This window comes from Venturia canescens, chromosome 2 (genome assembly GCF_019457755.1).
Source record: "Venturia canescens isolate UGA chromosome 2, ASM1945775v1, whole genome shotgun sequence".
Classification (NCBI taxonomy): domain Eukaryota; kingdom Metazoa; phylum Arthropoda; class Insecta; order Hymenoptera; family Ichneumonidae; genus Venturia; species Venturia canescens.
Window position 1 is genome coordinate 6,933,861 of NC_057422.1, and position 18,521 is coordinate 6,952,381.

Here is an 18,521-nt window from a genome sequence, read left to right on the forward strand (position 1 = left end):
CGTTGGCCTGGGTCACTCGGGCTGTTGCGGGCCGATTTGTTGTTGCTGTTGGGAGGAGTCAGCGGTGTTCTGATTGCTATCACAGCTGGGTGCCTGGCCGGTGGAGCAAACGTTTTGTTGCTGCTGCTGTTGGTTAGTCATGCCGATCCCGGAGCCCGAGACATTGGCCGAAGTAACCGTTTGGTGGGGGCTGGAAGCAGCCCCCGCCTCGCTTCAAACTTGAGACCTCGCGGTCCCGTTGGCGTGTTGTTCGGACCCGGGAGAGTGAGGGTTGCCGGAGGAAGAGGTTAAAGCGTATTGGCAAGCGCTGAGGCCGCCACCGGAAGAAGTGCGCGGACTCACAGGACTGATGCTCCCAGCTCCACCGCTCGTAACGGCGCCCCCCGTGCTGAAAGAACTCGCGGAACCGTATTCGCTGCTGTGCTGCTTCGCCTTGAGGCGCAAAGAAGCGATGCTGCTGCTCATAACGGCGCAAGTTTCCGGTGGCCCCGTGGCCCGGTGGTGCGTACTGTAAACCGGAGGACCGTAAGGATGAGGCGCAGCCGGAGCTGCGTACGGACACGTTGCACCGGAAGCCGTGACCGGGGAACCGGCGACCCCGAGACCCGAGCCCATGCCCGGTAACATCGAAGTTGCGGCTTGTCCAACTGACATCGACATGCCACCGACGTGACCTCCACCCACTGAACTTCCACCAGGATTGAAGCAATTTACCGATGTAACCTGCGCGTGATGATGATGATGCGAGGCACTCGGTACCACCGAGCCCAGGGGATTCACCCACGCAAAATTCTTACTGCTCAACGGCGAAGGCACCTTCGCTGCCCAGTTGTTGTACGAACTGTACGAACTGTACATCATATCGACGTCGGCGCGTCCCGTTATGAAACTATTCAGACCCGCTGTCCCAAAACCCGATTTGAACTCCGCTGCTGCCGCTGCTGCCACGTTCGCTGCATTGCGCTCACGTTTTCGGAACTTTGCCCGTCGGTTCTTGAACCAAACCTGAAACACAAGATTCAATGGACCCCGTCATTAATGATGTTTCCACCAATTGGTTTCATTCAATTTCTCAATCATTCGAGCTCGCAGTCTCAAAGCCGTAATTTCAGGCACAAGTCAAACGGGGACTCTCGTGTATTAGGTACGGCGAAGGGGCTGTTTTCCGGGGACAAATTGCACGTGGAACCCTCGAGCTCTCGCGACAGGCATAAAGTATTTTCCTATTTAACCATCAACCTTTTTCTTCCTGAAATACGACAGCGTTAATTCAAAGCGGCGGTTGCACCACTTCCAAGTGCTGCTGCGAGTAAAAGGGGCCCTCGTCAGCTTTTTTCTCAACCCGCCCTTTGATCTCTCCGACTGTTCTAAGGATCCCGTCCGTTTTCCGTCGCGAATTTCCTCAGAATTTCTCTCCTTGGCTCACTCTCCCAGCCCCTCTCGTCCCTCTACAATTTTGTCAGGGGTTTCATCCCCCAGGTTCAACCTCATCCCGTATCCGTGGAGCTCTCAAGCCCCCCCAAGTAGCTGTAGAGCTCCGAGCCTCCCGTCGACAATTATACGGGTGGTTGGCCTCAGATATACACGTCACTCTGGCGTAACTGTTCGGGCAAGCAGCGGGAAAACGTTGCAAGCCTAAATATATTTATACGCAGCCATAAAGAGCGAGTTTTGGTTCACTCTCCTCGGCAGGGTTGCTACCCCGAAGCTTCGAGAGCTCGGGGACGAACGGAGGGTGGAATGTGAGCGGAGACCGGGGCGGAGGAGACGGAGGAAGTCTGACGGCTCGGAAGGCAGCGAGGGAAAGAGGGACAGCTTCGTGCTCACCTCGCTTTTCTTCACTGATGGGAAAAACCGAGGGAAAGAAAGCTCGTGAACTCGGAAGCCTCTTCCAAGATGGATGGACCTTACGATCTCGCGTCGCAGAAACGCTAAGAGGCGCGACGAGTCATTGAAAGCAGGGGGCGCCGAGCAAGAAGGGGCTAATGAAGAGTAATGCGACTCTTGCTTCTCTCTTACCGTCTCCTTTATACGCTCTATGCTCCGCATCGACTTCCGCAGTAACGCACGTTTCTCCTACGAGCGAGGCAAACTTGGCAAATTTTTTTTCTCCCTCCCTCCCTCCCTTCGTCTCTACTCTAAGTCTTAAAAGTAAGAAAAAAGGAGCAGGAATGTTACATGTGGAAGAGTAAAGATTCAAAGTTTCGTTATGATACGCGCGGGCTGGATTCAGCAGCCGTTGGCAGGATCAACCATTCGCATGATTAATGTAATAAATTAATCATTCATACGACGTTAATTTATTTCGCGTTATTTTTTATTTCGGGCGATTAAGCAAAAGGCAGCATCGTGCGATGTTACATTAAAGTTTAGTGGTCCGATCATGCAAGCTCTTCTTTTCAAATGTTTCAGATGGACTTTCGGCTTGATTATGTTGTACCTGCTCACTCACGGTCGAAACTCTTTACGAGGGGGATTGATAAATATAGAAAATTTAAGTTTTCTCGTACGGAGAAGTTTATACGAGAGAGAAAAGCGAGGATACGGAGGAAGATTGTACGAGAGACTCGAGAATCAATAAACCCTCGGCACACAAGGAGTGAAAGCGAGAGCGCGAGGAAGAGCAGCGAGGAGAGCGAGAGCGGAGGAGGCGGTGAATCCTTGTACACAAGGCCGCGCCCATAAACCTTAACAGCATCGCAAAATCTCGTCGTCGTTGGCTCCTGTGTGGATGCTGCACAAGGAGAGGAGAACTCCGAGCGATGGCCGTCCGTGGGTCGTAAAGTTGATGAATGAACTTTCGAATCGATGCTACATGTCCGTACATATACGAGGCAGAGGGAGAAAGAGAGAGAGAGAGAGAGAGAGTGCCTCAACCAGAGGATATTTCGGTTCTATGTCTTCCGGTGAGAGGAGCTTCCGGTTTAGGCGGTAAGAGCTTAAGCTACAAGTCGAAAATGGACTCGCCGAGAAAACGAATGACTCGTACTTGCATTTACCGCAATTTATCCTTAAAAGTAGTTTCGAAAGACGGAATATTCCACGCTCCCATCCATTGTACCGTTACAACAACGAGGAGCTCCGGCCGCGTGATTCGTCATCGTGAAATTTGGAATTCACTCCCGCTCGTAAAACACCAAAAGACTTTGGGCGCGGAATCTATTTTCGATGAAATTCCGGAAAAAATTATATTTCACAAGCATTTTAATCGAACCCACCAAATCTGGATGGAAGCTCCCAAAAAAGTCTCGACTCTCTTTCTCCGTTCATCCTTCACCCCTCGCACGAGGAACCAGGGAAGACGAAGCGAAAAAACGCCTGTTGCAGATATAAATCTCATCCTGTGCGTCTTTGACAGAAGAAAAAATAACGACACGAACAAAAGGTAGAGATTCCATATGTGATGTGTGGTAAAGCGTCATGCGAGCAATAAAACCTCATCAAATCACGACCCCCCTTCCCCTGGAGGTGGTCGCTCGCATAAGCCTCTGCACAGCTCAATCTACGGAAGCTTATATAACTGTAATGAGACCCGTGGCCTCGTGTCTCATCAATCACTCCACCCCCGCGTGGGCGCACGATCACTCGGCCCGGAGCATCCCCTGTGCGGACCGACACCGTCGCCCATTGTTCTATTCCGTACACACCGATGTACGCGTGGACGCACACATGCACGTGAATTGCTACGTTGCAGAGTTGGTACGGATGCGTTATGGGATGTTTGAAGGCCTGTGGCCCATCAGTCCTGATCCGTGGACTTAACCTTCCGTGTGTATGCGTCGCTAAAACAGCTTGGACAATCGTACGGGCGTTGAACGCTATTTGATTCGCCATATTTTCGTGTCTGCATGACCATGAATTATGATCGAGTGAATGAAGAAGTTTCTGTCGGAATCTGAGACAAGAATGTTTTCTTTCGTTGGAAAGGAAATGTTCGTCGCCACATTTTCGACAAATATTGATCGAGGGAGGCCGAAAATGTTTTTTTGCGAATGCTTTCGAGCTCTGACGCGAGTTCTCTCTCATTTTCGCGATCTCTTCATAGAGGAATCTTTGGCCGAAGGATTCTTCATCGTACTTTTTCTTGACTGGATTTATTGCGATCACGCGATCGTTTAGCTTTCATGTATATGAATGTCACTCTCGCCGGGAGGGTTTATGGGCAAGGCGCGGGAGTGAATCGATATCCTGAAAATATTTTCACTCGCAGAAAAGTCTGTGCATGTATCTTTGAACAAAGCAATGAGATATCGATGCGTGCGAGGGAGAGTATTTCTGCGGTTTAGGTGCGAGCACACGCTTACGAATACGACGAAAAAGGCTGGCTAGCCCAGAAAAATGGAGATAAAAAACGTGCACGAGGGAAAAAAGAGTGGTGCAGGGAACTCGGGCTGCGGGGAAACGGCAAAAAATGGACGAAGGACACGTAGCGAACGAGAAAGAAATTGGAAAAGGGCGCGAGGCTTTCGGAGAGATAGAAAGAGAGTGAGAGAGGGAAAAGAGACGAAAATACAGAAACCCACGTCGAGAGAGAAAGCACAGTAAGGAGAGAGAAAAACCGAGACAAAAGAAAGGGGCTGAGCGGACAAGAGACAGCGAGGGATGATAACGGGGACCGCGAGGGATGCGAGAGGGTCGCGGAACACTCGTGGCAGGCAACGCGCAGGAGGTGGAGGAGGATAATATTGATCCCCTCGTAGCCCCGCCCCTCCTTCCCTGGCGACGCCATCATTATATTATCCACCACCCCTTCCAATCTCTATCTAACACACATCGCTGTGTGCACACTTTTATAAATATACGTAGACACGTAACCGTCTCTCTCTTGGTCTTTCAACCTCCCTCTTCTTTCACTCCTCCAACGAGAACGACCGGCAGCACTCTATCGACGATCTCTCTCTCTCTCTCTCTCTCTCTCTCTCTCTCTCTCTCTCTCTCCATCATCGAAAAGTTTTTCGTAAAATTCACAAATGTTGATGACTTCTTCCAACTTTTCTATCCGCGCGCTCAACTCCCCGCAAAATTGATTCACTCTCCGAATTTTCATGCTTTTTCAGAAACAATGCACGGCCCAATTATGGAAATTTCCTTAGTCCGCGTTATGGATCGTAATTTTTTGTGGCTCTATAACGAAAACTGTCATTAATTCTGCATCGATTCGAACCTCGTCGTTAGGTTCTGTGTCTCATCGGTTCAAAATATTTTGTATTTTTCCCCGATGATATTGCATCCCGGTACTTCCAAAAAACACAATTTTATTTGTGAATTTTGTATTTTTCGTTTTAGAGAAAAAAATATAAAATGCAACCAACAGTTTCACACTTTTCAATAAACATCAATTCTTGGGATATGAAAAATTGAAGTTTCGATAGAATATCAAAGAATTTTCCATTCCATTATAAAATATTTGAACGTCTGATTTTCATTTTTCAGAAGGCGCACATTTACGGACGATGTGAAAAAAGATTTTTCTCAAGCGAAGAGAGCGATTGTGGGACGATCTCTGGATACAGAGCCTCGTAGAAAATCCAATGTCACGAGTCCCGAGTAGGCTACATTGCTGAGGAGCTCACAGGTGTTTCGTCACATATTCGTGCCCAGATATAAAGTGCATCGAACAAAGGACCGAAAGCACTTCATTAAAAATAAATTTTCGTGAAGGAGCCACCGGGTAGCCGTGGCTTCACGAGGATTTTGAAGCACGTTCAGTTTGCCCGGGAGCACGGACCGTGAGAGGAAGAGAGAAAGACAAAAATTCGCGCGGCAGTATCCATAACTCTGGGCTTCAACCCCCGCAGGCTACAGCGAACGCACACCGCTGCGAGCGTACTCGTTTCGGTCTTTCGGAGCGCAAACGAGAGTAGCGCTCGGCTTGAACCCCTTCGGATATTTATTTTCTGTTTTCCCTCCCATTTGTCCCTCAGATCGCTCCTTCTTACTTGTTATGCACACGCATGAATATTTTCTGACGACAACGAGAAGCCAGTCACGGCTTCTCGTACGTGCCTTTTCTTCCCGAAAATTATTGCGCTTCCCGAAATATTGCCTCTGAGATAAAGTGCCACTTTTTTCATTCCAGATCACGGCTACGCTGAATCCCGTCGTGAAAATTGATGCGCCGACCGTCATTTTGTACTCGAATCGGTCACGCTCGAGGGTCAACTCTCCAGTCGAAACTTAGCACTTTTGATATAACTGGTAATTCAACCTGATGAGTGCAACCTCCACACCGCAGAGGAGCCCGAAAAATGTGAGAAGTTTCAGCAAAAAACGTCGATAAAATTTCGGGAAAAGTGAAATTCAAAGTTTCCGAAGCAACCGCCTTCGAATCCCTAAGCACCCGAAACCGTGAGCTCTGAATTCTCGACATTTTTCTATCATCGTCTCGATCTACTACAAGATAGACCGGAAAAAAATTGTTAGAAATTTTCAAAGTTGCTGCTTAAAGTTCAAATTTTCTATCTTCGCCCGTGAAACCATCAAACTTCTCGTCTCACCACCGAATAGAGTTTCGAATAATGAATCAAATTTCATTCTTCGATGAAATTGAAAGAACGCAAATTTGCATAAAATTTGCTAAAGTCGAGAACAAATTCACATTCGTTCTTGTTTCTTTTCGTAAAGTGTCTAAATTTGCGAACTCATTGTTAACGATTCACTGATAAATCTGATTGTAATCTATCGGAGCTTTGATCGAGCCTCTTCATAAATAATAGTTGCACCGAAAAGTACTGAAACTTGATAAAGAAATGAGAGAACGTGAATATTCGGTAGGAGAGCGAGCGATCGAAAATGCACGAGAGATTTGTCTGCGAGGATGCTTTCGTTGGTGGGATTTCGCGAGGTTTTTTTGCGGGGGGTTTAACCGTGTTGTTTTTTTGCATCCGTCTATCCATTTAGTGCGATACATTGGCAAGGGCATTTCTGTGTATAGATATAGGGAGATAATCTCTAAATTTCCAGCTGGCATTCGCGATAAAGAGGAGAAGAGAGATGGAACGAAATAAGAAAGGAGAAAAAGTTGGAGGAAAAAAACAGTATATTTATATACAAGTACGTACGTATATAAAAATAAGGATAAAAAAACGTGTGAGTAGAGAGACGGCAGCGAACCGCGCTCGGCGTCTCCATAAATCTCACTGTAGCGTCGAGATGGATCAAGCTGAAAGCGACCACGTCTCACGAGGGTGTGCCAAGGAAGCGTCAAGCCTTCCTCCATTTTTTTTCCTCCTGCTTTCTTCTTCATCGTCGTTCCTTTACTCTTCACCCTTTACCACCGACCTCCAGGGCTATATTTATATACATAAAATTTTTTTTTTATATACATTATATATGTGTCATCCGCAAGAAGGGAATAGAGTTACGTGGAGAGCGAAATGTGCGCAATGCGCATACACATAGATCATACGTTAGCAAACACTCGCCCACTGAGTTGCCTCTCGTCGCTGTGTCGCTATGTAGAATCGTCTGGAAAGCGACATCATATTGGGATCCCATTCGTAGTGGATTCCTCAGCAAATTCGTCTCGCACGTGAACGATTGAGGGAGCGAAGGAGAAGGAGGACAGGGCGAGAGGGAAAAGAGCGAGATGGGGAGAGTGGCCGCGAGGCGATGGAGCATTGAAGATATCGTTTTGAGTAAAGTACATCGCGGAGCGGGATCAACGATAACTCGCCTGCGAAAAAGTGGATGAGAACCTGTTTTTTCGCATTTTTATTCCAAAGCTCGATCGAGGCGTCTTGCCGCCTCGATCGAAAAATTTGGTCACATTTCTGTGAGCGATTTGGAGCTAGAGGTTCCTTCGAAGATCCATTTAAACCGGATTTTTCACATTTTTCGATTGATTTTCGTTGCGTCAAAGTTCGTTTTCTCGGGGTCTCGGTACTCGCAGCATCCTCCAAATTCTTCGAATTCTCCTCAATTAGCAGCACATTTTTTTCCACTCTGTGCCAATTCTTTCTGCGACTCATCTCCCTTCGGAATTCCAATAAATTTCCACCCCGCCACGCAGGTTGTTCTCTCTTGCAGCGTCTCTCAGTGGGTCAGGTGACCGGTAAGCATGGAGCCTCTGATCCCGAATGATCCTGTGGGATTTGGTCAGAGCATCCCGTGTTCGGGCGACCCCTTATTTGTAATTGACCGTGAACGTCGGCACGTGAGAATCGTTTACGGCTCTCGTATAAACGACCTTGCACACACGACTCTTTATTTCCAGCCGCGATTCTAATGGCGCAACCGCCGCCTCACGGCGGGAGGGGGGAAACGATTTGCGGATCGAATTTTTCTGCGAACGCAGTTTCATTTTCTTCGTGCTTTACTACATTTTTTCAAACACTTTTCAGACTTTCCCCGCGTGGACGAACCGACGAAAATGCGGATTTCCGGCTCGACCCTTCGAAATCACGGGTCAAAGTCCTCCTCGATCCAATCGGACGAATCCGGAGTTCAAAAGTCCAATCAGACGAAAGGAGAATGATTATGGTAAACTCTAAAAGTTAACATTTCACGTGTAAAAGTGTGTGCAAACACAGGAAGGTCGATGCCGAAAGTAGCTGAATACAAACTCGTGGATACCGTCGCCGATTTTCCATGCATATGCATACGGTGCAAGGGAAAATGGTGGGGAAAGGTGGAACAAGCCTGTGGAAGGTGAGAGGGCGTGCAGTTTTATGGATTTTTTTTATCGTTGTGGTAGTTTCCCGATGGGGAGAGGGGTGGAGAACGGTTATATGGCCTCGTTCGCGGTGTATTCGTTCTATGAAAGACACACAGACGCAGACACATACGAAAATCGACTGTGCTGTGGCCTGGCAGCGCCAGTGGGATTCGGATATTCAATGTTGGCGTACCTGTATGGATATTAAATTAACACCCGTAAGCCCCGCGAGTATTAACAACTTTGCAAAAGATTATACGAGATTATGAGCTCAAGCGAAACACGTGATTTTTAATGTTCCCTCTCTCGCGAGCAAGCTCGTCCCATTTTACTCTTGTACTCTCTTTATACCATCCCGCGAGCGCAGCCTACCACGCGCTGGCCCCGCATTCTCCATTCCTTTTTTCCTCTCCTGCGGCCATTTGGGAGTTTGTTTAATTGCGATGAAACTTCATATTCTCTCGGAACTTTCCTCCGGAGCATCGATTCGCATGCCGCAATCACAGCACCCGGCTAAAACACCACGAGGTTTCTCCTTCGCGAATATTGGCTAAAATGACTTTTGCTTTTTGTATGTTTCACGAACTCGACGCAACGAGAGCACAACGGTATTCCGGCTGATCCAGATAAACCTGGGAATCTTATCGTCGGAGGGATTTTCAATGATGCTTTGACGAATTTCCAATGAGTACCTGTTCAGGGGATGGTGGAAACCCATTTTGGGCCTTCAACTCCATTCATCGTGATCCGCAACAGTTCTTAAGGAATTGAAACAGTTTTGAGTGTCGATCCATCCGAAATACTCTTACTTCGATGAAAGTATCTAATAATTTTGGTATCTTCATAATCAAAGATTATTCACGCTTCCTAAAAAGTTAACGTGTCTGTTTTCAGCATTGAAATTATCAAGAGCCGAGTCGTGCTCTTCCGCACGTGAAATCACACTGGATACGCCCTCACGAGGTTCAGAAGCCTCCATAAATAGGTGTCTGACACGAAACGTACGCTCGTGTGAAGCTTCTTTCACGCAGTAATGCGAATCTCCCCTATTGATGGTCACCGCGGGAGATTTTCATACCGATAGCAACGTCTGGGTCCGGAGAATCCATCGGTGGTTCTCTCACCCCATGACTTTTGTCGTGCCCCTGCGACGGTCACGCGTTCACACTATTACAACTATTTTTCATCCGGCCCTAAAGAGAGACTTTAGTGCGGGGGGTGGAATATTTTCCGGCTAACTCCAGAGGAGCCTGAATACAAAATGAGCACCGATGAATCGTGAAACGATCTCCGTATCTCCTTTTATGACTCCTGATTCCGGTGATTCTCGGATCTTGAACCTTCGAGCGAGAAATATGGCCGTTGAGTCTCAACGTGAAAAGGCTCTTCGCCCGGTGGCGGAGTGCGGCATCGATCTTTCCTTGTTAAAATCTCAAAAAATGACAGCAAACGCAACGAATGAAGTCAAAGTAACGAGAGCGTCATCAAAGTTCAAGATCTTCTGTGACAACCACCAAAAGTGAGGGCCAGAAAGCACAGAATCCTCTGAATTAAAGCAGCCCCGATTCCCAAGGTATTTCTGTCCAACTATGAATGTTTTGTACAGCATGGAAGAAGAGGAGTGTTATGCATCGAAATATATGCAGGAGGTACGCATTTCGAGCGTTGACAGCAGAGCTAGCCTGCCGAATACAAATGACGTTGGGTAATCCTGACTCTCATATACCGGAGCTTCCATATATAACTGTGTGTTTCAGCCTATATTCCGCTGCTATTTCCCATTCTCTCGAAACGTCCCTTCCGCCGTTTCGATTACGTTACTCTCCCTCTCTCTCTGTCTCTCTTTGAGCTCAGCAACACCATCTATTCCATTTGCCTGTCGGTTCGTGGTGTCGCCGTCGTATGCTGGATTCAGGTAACAGGATATACATAGTATATGTTATAGAGTATATAAGCTGGAAAGTAGGAAGGAGCAGGAGGTCGGTGTCGTCCTCGACATCGTGCCATTGCCGTGCGAGCGGGTTGAGGTTGGCTATACGAGGGGTGTATCCTCTTGGTGGAGAACCACGATACTGATTCAAGTTGATAGTAGTGGTGGCGCTGCTGCTGCGACCATACTAATCCGCCGATGGATTTATGGTCTTAATCACCGACGGATTATCTCGGACAGCCGCACAGCGAGCGAGCGAGCAATTCTCTTCTCTCTTGCTCCTGCTTTCACTCCCACGCGAACTCACGGAAACATGCATACGCGTCTGCCTCTTTGCAGATAAACGCGTGTATCTCATACACAGCCCGCGCGAGCGGCGCACTGCGTTCCCTTTTTTAATCTCACTCGCCTATCGAAAAGCGTTTTGAGATCAACGAATATCGCGTTTGCTCTCAAAACGATCTGCGAAGATAAAATATACGTTTTTCCGGGGGCCTCATCGATCTTTGCTTTTGTTTCGGGCTCTCGATTCTTTTCATTCAATTTTAAATACTCGATTTCCCGAGCTCTGTTGCCCGGTTTTTAAACTCGATTACTTTTCGTCGTGCAGATTCAAACTTCCTCCGATTTGAGACCAACAATTCGTGGGTTTTTCAAACTTCTGTTGAACTGCCCGAAACCCAGACTTTCTCGACTCCGTGCTTATTTTCTTGGACACAAAATTATGTAGCCTGTTCATATTCCATCTTTGTTGCAGATCGAGACCCGCTGGAAGGCTTCGAGCTCGAGTTTGGGCGACGAAAAACAAGATCAAATGGCTCAGGCTCCAGGGAGAGGCGCAAAAGACATAAATAATAGTTATACGGCCGGTCCGGTTGAGAGTTCGGATGTTCCATAAATCGAGGAGCAATACAGTGCGAATGTGAGATGTTTGGATCGCTATACTTCTATAGTCATACGTGTGTATTCGGCACGGAGTGTAGTTGGAAGAGGGACAAGAGGAGAAGATGGTCGTGGCGAACGAACGGCGTATAAGCGGTGGGTAATCCGTTGAACGGAGTGGCGCTCTCGTAACGAAAGCCACCGGTAGAGCTTGGCAGAATGAAGAACGTTCGACCGTCGGTGTGTTACAATTCGCGCGCGCCTCAGCGACGAGAGATGCGCAACCGAGAGCTGGAGGCGACCCAACTCTCTCGCCCGGTCCACAGAACCATCAGCTCGCTCTGTTTTCTCTCTCGCCTAGCGCAGCTAGAGTTTTGGTACATGGCATATAACGCCGTGGTGGCCGACAGTGTGGTCGCGACATCGAGTTTACGTTCGACCGCGAATTTAACCGAGAGAGAAAACGAGCCGGCTGGCATCGCGAGTGCGAGAAAGAAAGGGAGACGGAGAAAGATTCGGAGAGGGTTGGATAGCTCTGCTGCGATCCCGTTGTGTGTGCGGTTCTATAAATCCATGGGAGCTTACCGGCGCAAAGCTTCCCTTGCGCAGCCTCCCGCACCCAATCCTCTCCTTCCTCCTTCTCGTCCTCCTCGTCCACTTTCCTATACAAGCACGACCCTCGCCGAAAAAGCAACCGCGCTGCCTCCTCACTAACGGATGAACAAACTGCCACGAATCCGCCGCGCGTTTCTCCCAATATTTCGCCTCCCTAGACACACCGTTGCTACTCACTTCTCATTCATTTTTTCACCTTTACAGGCTCGACTCTCGGACTCCTCAATTTCATTGCTATCGCGATGGGTACCAGCATCTTCGCTTGAGCGGCCTGGACTGCTTACGAGGCTCGTGGGAATCGTCATCACCTCGAAGATTTCCCTATCGATGGATCCTCGGAAAGTTTCGAGATTGAGAGAAAATTATCGAGCAGTCTTGGATGGAAGACTCGAGGAAGAAATCCTCACTGCAAAAAGTCATCATCAGTGGCTCGTTGTTGACCATACTTGAAAAAAAATGAGGATGATCGTTATCAGATCCCCTTACAAGTTGAAATTGGTCGTGTCTGTCGAAGGGACTCGAAAGCATGTTTGAAGAAATGTTGCTTCTGTAACGGATACGCCGTGAATGCGGTCATTGTGCGACGGAGACGACGCCACGCGAGATTGTTATTCTTGAGGCTTCTCGCCGCCCAAGGGTCCGTAAATCTCGTCGGTTTTCAAGGCTCTGACGTACGAGTGTCCGAGGAACATCTTCATCGCAACGATCATTCATGCTCACTCCCGATCATGAGCTGTGTCTGCGTCCATTATTTTAGTACGAGCTCCACGTCGAATGAATCTCGAACTTCATCATCATTTACCAGGAATTTCAAGGCTCCGCAATCAATGAAAATTATTAAGTTTTTGAATCAAAACGTTCCACGAAATCTTGAGGTAATTCGATGGGAGATCGAACCAGCGAATGGCTTCTCGATACTTCCTGACGCGTTATCATATATTCTTATCCAAAATGGCGGATCGTTCTTCTCCATGTGAATCATACGAATGTCCAAAGCACCGTGCTCAGATATGGATAAGTTCCTCGAGTGGGGAACGGCCATTATCACTGACGACTGTCCATATCTACAGTCATACGAATCCGGTGTTTGACATCCGATTCGACGAATGTCGTAAGCGAAGTTTCATTGAAAAAGCATTTTGCATATTTCGAAAGCTCGATCACAGTTTCATCGACTCCTGAATTTGCCTTCGAACTAACAACATTTCCTAATCCCTTGTCGCATTTTTTATCAATGCGTTACGTACAATATAATGCGTGCGAAAAGAGGTAAAAAAATGTGTTTACTCACCCTGACGCGTGGTTCGGTGAGCTGTGTCCACATGGCTATTTCCTCTCTTATCGTCATGTCGGGATAACGATTTTTCGCAAACGTTGCTTCCAATTCTTGAAGCTGGTGCGAAGTGAAATGCGTTCTTTGACGTCTCTGCCGTTTGCTCTTCGGCTCGTCTTTGTCCGTCGCGTCGTTGACACCGATCACATTGCTAGGTGAGACTACACCACCGCCACCTCGAAGCTCGTGCTTCGATTGGGTCGGCGATCTTGGGCCTGAAACGCCAAAGCGAATATCCAGTGAGGATTGCTCCAAGAAGCTCAATTACTTAAAAGAAACTTTGGGACTGCAAAGAGAAAAACTTCGGAAAATATCCAACAGGAAAATGAAAATTTACGAAATAAATTTTCCTTCATTATCGTTATTCCCTATTGAAGGATTTTCGAGAATCAATCCGAGTATCGAAGACAACGTTCAGCTAATTTCCACGTTGAAACTCTACTTCGTAAAAAAGTGAGGGCAAAAAAGAAATTGCTGGTCGAGGACAGCGAAAGGCAAAATTCCATTTGGTTGAATACCCAAAAACCTTTTTGCGATAACAAGAGCCTCCGTCGTACTAGTCAGTTGACAGTCTTTCCATATTTTTTCAAAGGAATTAGCCCGGTCATTCATATATAGCACAATGTTAGTAAAAGAGCGTTATCTTCATCTTTTAATCGTAAATAATGTTTGAGTTGAGTTAATTGCAAAAAATATTTAATTCCGAGTCTTTCACGTGACTCAATATTACATTGAGCAACGTTTGCCAAAGTTGAACGTAGTCAGTTGACAGATTAGATCAGAGATCTCCATAATCTGAAAAAGTACAGCTGTCACTTTTATTGACGATACGACATAGGTTGCGCTGACATGACAAGTGACGTATGGGCCTGCAGAATTTCAAAATTTTGTAGAGTCCAGTCATTATATACATTTGGAAATGCATGTGAACGCGTCAGGCTGAATTTTGGATATGTTGTGGGGGATGCTTAGAAAAGCTCAAGTTCAAATTGTCGGCCAAGAATTCCTATGCGTTTTCCCGCCATCTTGAAAAAAGGGTTAAATTCAGTTTTTTTTTTTTTTTTTTTTTTACAATAACTCGATTCTCCGTTGAGATACGAAAATTTTGACTGATTACTTTCTTGTTGATTTTTTCACGCTCTACAATTTAGGTCCTATACATTTTTGACCTGTCGTTCATGGTTATTGAGATATGGATCGAAAAAGTCGAAAATTTAGGTGGTGAAATTTGTGTTTTGCTATTTTCTCTTTTCTCGTGATGAATACGTAATGCGATTCAATTCATACAAGAAATGCTTTTAACCTTCGACATCTAATTTAAAAATATATCAAATTTTGAGTCGAAGATGGTTGAAGGGGCCCGTGAGTCATCGTGGCCACAAGCGACATGTTAATCCCTCTGTACTTTCCGACTGTTAACATTTAAACCAAGCAGTCGATAAAGGGTCTTGAAATTTCGCATGCGTAGAGTGAAATCTTGGGTTGTGAGACATGCAAATTTTTTAAAAATACTAAGAACAGCTCTCGCGCTTGTACATCCTTGTGTGAAAAGGTCGACAGTTATACCGTTTAGTGGCATATTTGTCCACGCGCTGCACATCCATCTGTTGATTTCCTCGGCGCGCATATGTGTTTATATCCGTTATTAAGAATCGATAGAAATGTCGTATTTGAGCGGATTGTGACCGCGACAGGTGAGAATGTGTGCGGGGACGGGAGCGCGCGAATGCATTGTTCCCGTGCATCCCGAACGTCCTCACCAAAGTTGACGTTGTATCGTTCATGAATACGCACGCAGACACGCGTGACGAAGAGTTATAGATATAAAAACAGGCGGGCATAGCGCGAGCTCGCTTCTTCTGACAGTCGCTTGATTGATTGGCTGCTCTCAAAGGGCGCCGCTATCAGCGCTGTATGCGCGCCCTCCTAACGACGTTGTGTGCTTAAATTTTTATTCGACGCTTACGATGCACCATAGCGTTGCTCTTCTTTATTTTTTATGTTGAGGAAAAACCCTCGTTACTATCGATACCTATCGGCTACCGCGCGATATAAATCGCTGTGTTTCTTCTCCTCGAATTGCTCGAAGCCATCTGTTTAAATGCTTTCCGATCCGGAACTCGAGGCTTCTATTGGAACGGGAATTATCCTAATCTGCGTCCCGCTGCTCTGGCAACTGTCTAATAACTTTTTAATCGAATCTCCGCGTGTTGAGGATTTTTTTGAGTTGAAAAACTCGGGAGAAAGCAATTTGTCGATGCTGGTCCGACACGAAATGACGTTTGTCAACTCAACGAAAATTCGGTTGATTCAACCCCTTGGTGGGCTAGCACAAATTTGCTCATGACGAACACGTGCTGTTGGACCGCGATCAAAGTTTTGGGGAACCAACAAATTTATTTACCTTCACCATGATTTTTCCAGTACACCGGAAAGTGTTTGATTTTTATGGCTTTTTCTGTGCGGATAAGCGAGCAAAAAATTTGCCAGAGAAAATGAGTATTGATTTGCGTATTTTTGAATCAGCACTCGATCGATCTTCATTCACTTTCGACTTTCGACATTTTTTGTCCTCATTTCAAAATTAAAATCATTATTCCAGTTCTAATGTTTTTATCGAAGTGCAATTCACGAATATCCAAACTTTATTTCGATCACCAGTGGGACGCGGATACTCAGGAATGGAAAAGCCTCGGTTCATTATCTCGTTGCACAGCGCTCGGACCGCGTGCGTGTTTCGGAAGTTTGCGTATATTTTAAGGTTGCAAGTGTTCGCGTGTATAATGTAATATGCAATGCTATATAAGTGTTTATCACAGACTTTCTCGAGGAAGCGAGTGAGTCTGGAGGCGTTATAGGAAAACGTGCTTCTGACTTGGCCAAGAAATTGCTAGAAGACTTAGAGACCCTCATCCCCGCGTTGTGGGATTACCGGAGTGAAGTGAGATCTGTCCTGGTTGTTGTTAACCAGAGGAGCCTAAGACTCCGGGGATATTTCAATTTGCGGGGATTTGGGACGAGACGCTTTTCTGTGCTTTTCTCTCTTCGACTCGCACACTTTGTTAACACTGTTTTGCGAGAGGAAGCGAGACCGAGAGAGACCGAGAGAGCAGAAAAAGCCGAAGAGCTAAGTGCCGAACAAACATGTAAACAGAGCAAAACGAGAGACTGTAGGGGCCTTGTGTATAGTTCCTTTGCTGGTCTCGCCCACACTCTCTTGCTCTCTCTTTCTCTGCCGTTGCTCTCCTTACGAAAGACAATTTGCCAGAGATCTTCGAACCACCCTCTTTCTCAATCTCGGCCAATGTTCCTGACGTTTCGCGAGCTCGTGCTCTTTACGAGGGTCGAAAAATTAATTGCTTTACGCGAATCATGACGGAGGAAGGTGCCAAGGGCGGATTCACGATTTGCAATAATTATCGCAGCAAAAAGACGAATTCAAAAATTTACTGTCCACCTTCATCTGAAAATGTGTGACGAACACGAGCCTTTTTGAATTGTAAATTTTCAAACGTTACGGCGATTTTACCTTTTCGTACGTTCGATCTGTGGCCATTGTTCGTGCAATTTCTCGCTTGGGCTGTGGAGAATCCTCCGGATGGTGTAGCCGGCGTGGCGCCTGGTGTGCTCGGTGTGCTTCCGCCGGGGGTATGAGCCCCGTGACCGGAGGAGTCGAGGCGCCCGAGGCCGCCGTTCGTTTCGTCTCTGAAGTCGCTCTGCGCCCACACTGCAAAGCAATTGAATTTCTTGCAATTTCTCTATTTAGTATCAGCAGGGGGATCAATAAACTCTGGAATGAGTGAAGAAACTTTGAGAATTCGTGCACTTTGTCACGTGCAGATACGTTCGAATAATTTAACATCAATTCAGCGATACTTGGCTGTTATTTTCCGGAATTTATTCGTCATATTTCCACAGTGACAAGTTCGTTCGGAATCCCAGTGACTGACGTTCATTCGCTCTGACAAACTTCAAAATCGCGTTTCAATTGGCTCTTCCTCGTATCGAGATTGCTCGCGAGTGAGTCACCGGCATTATGTTCTTCGACAGAGTTAATATCGAGACGTACATTGACGGAGTTGATGCGGAGTATATTGGAGTTATTAGGCATTTGGGCAGACATTGAAAGCACTTGAGTGCCGATACATCTCGTTCGTACGCTCCTCAAAGAAAATTTAGGGGTCTCGGGTCGATAAAACGTCAAAAGCAATTCGCAGCATCAAAGAGGTTTTGACGCGAGGAATATTCGGGGATGGAAACGCTCGGATATATTTGCGTGAGATATATTTTTCGGTGTTTCATTTCCCCGAGAGCCTCGTTCACGCGCAAACGTCAGTAGTCCATAGAAAATGTGTCGATGAGACTGAAAACGCAAACGAACGTTCATGGAATGGAAAGTGATGTGATAATTGAGAATGGATTGTGACGAAGCGCGAGGCGCTTCGCTCCTTCGTTCATTAGCATCGAGTTTTCACGAACGAAAACCCTTTCGGTAGCAACACGAATAAGTTCACTCCGAAATCACAGTTTTTTATTACTTTCAGAGACTCGGATGGGTGCTCGGATTCGTTTACCGGAAATACCGCGAGTGCGTGAACGCCGCTCGTTTGGATAAACCGTGAGTAGCGCGCCTTTTTGTCTTCTGCCAGTTCCTATTATTCGGGAAAGATAAATACGCCCACGAGAACAACTTTACGATCTTCGGTCATCGTATTTTCCTCTCTCGTATAGCAACAGCCCTGAGCGAGTGGAGCCAAGAAGAGTGATAACGCCTCTCATATATTCTCGGTAATGTGGGCCCGAAATTCACACGTGTCAACCTTCCGTCTGTCAACAAACGTAATCGTCCCGCCGCCGCCGCCGCCGCCCTCGAGCTCCGTTACTGTGCGATAATAGGACCAGAAATAGAGGAACTCAAGAATACCTTCTAATTGATAAGAAAAATCATTAACCAGCGATGACGACAATTGAAAATTTGGTCCCCATAAATATCACACTTTTCGCCATACACCAAAGAAAGCTATCCAAATATTAAACAGTGTGAACTAATTTGGAGTGACGCCCGACAATTTCAAGGATCAAAAAATCAAAGTCAAGAATCAATT

The 18,521-nt window shown here is 46.6% G+C and overlaps 1 protein-coding gene across 1 annotated transcript in view; it reads right to left on the reverse strand.

The window, feature by feature from the left end:
* Ptx1 (pituitary homeobox homolog Ptx1) overlaps nt 1-18,521 on the reverse strand; it is a 35,793-nt gene continuing 17,272 nt past the window's right edge. The window contains exons 2-4 of the mRNA XM_043412006.1: nt 16,946-17,143; nt 13,375-13,631; nt 1-1,005 (exon numbers count right to left, since the gene is read on the reverse strand). Of these exons, the coding sequence (XP_043267941.1) occupies nt 214-1,005; nt 13,375-13,631; nt 16,946-17,143 (1,247 nt within the window). The 3' untranslated portion in view covers nt 1-213. The remainder of the gene's footprint in view (nt 1,006-13,374; nt 13,632-16,945; nt 17,144-18,521) is intronic.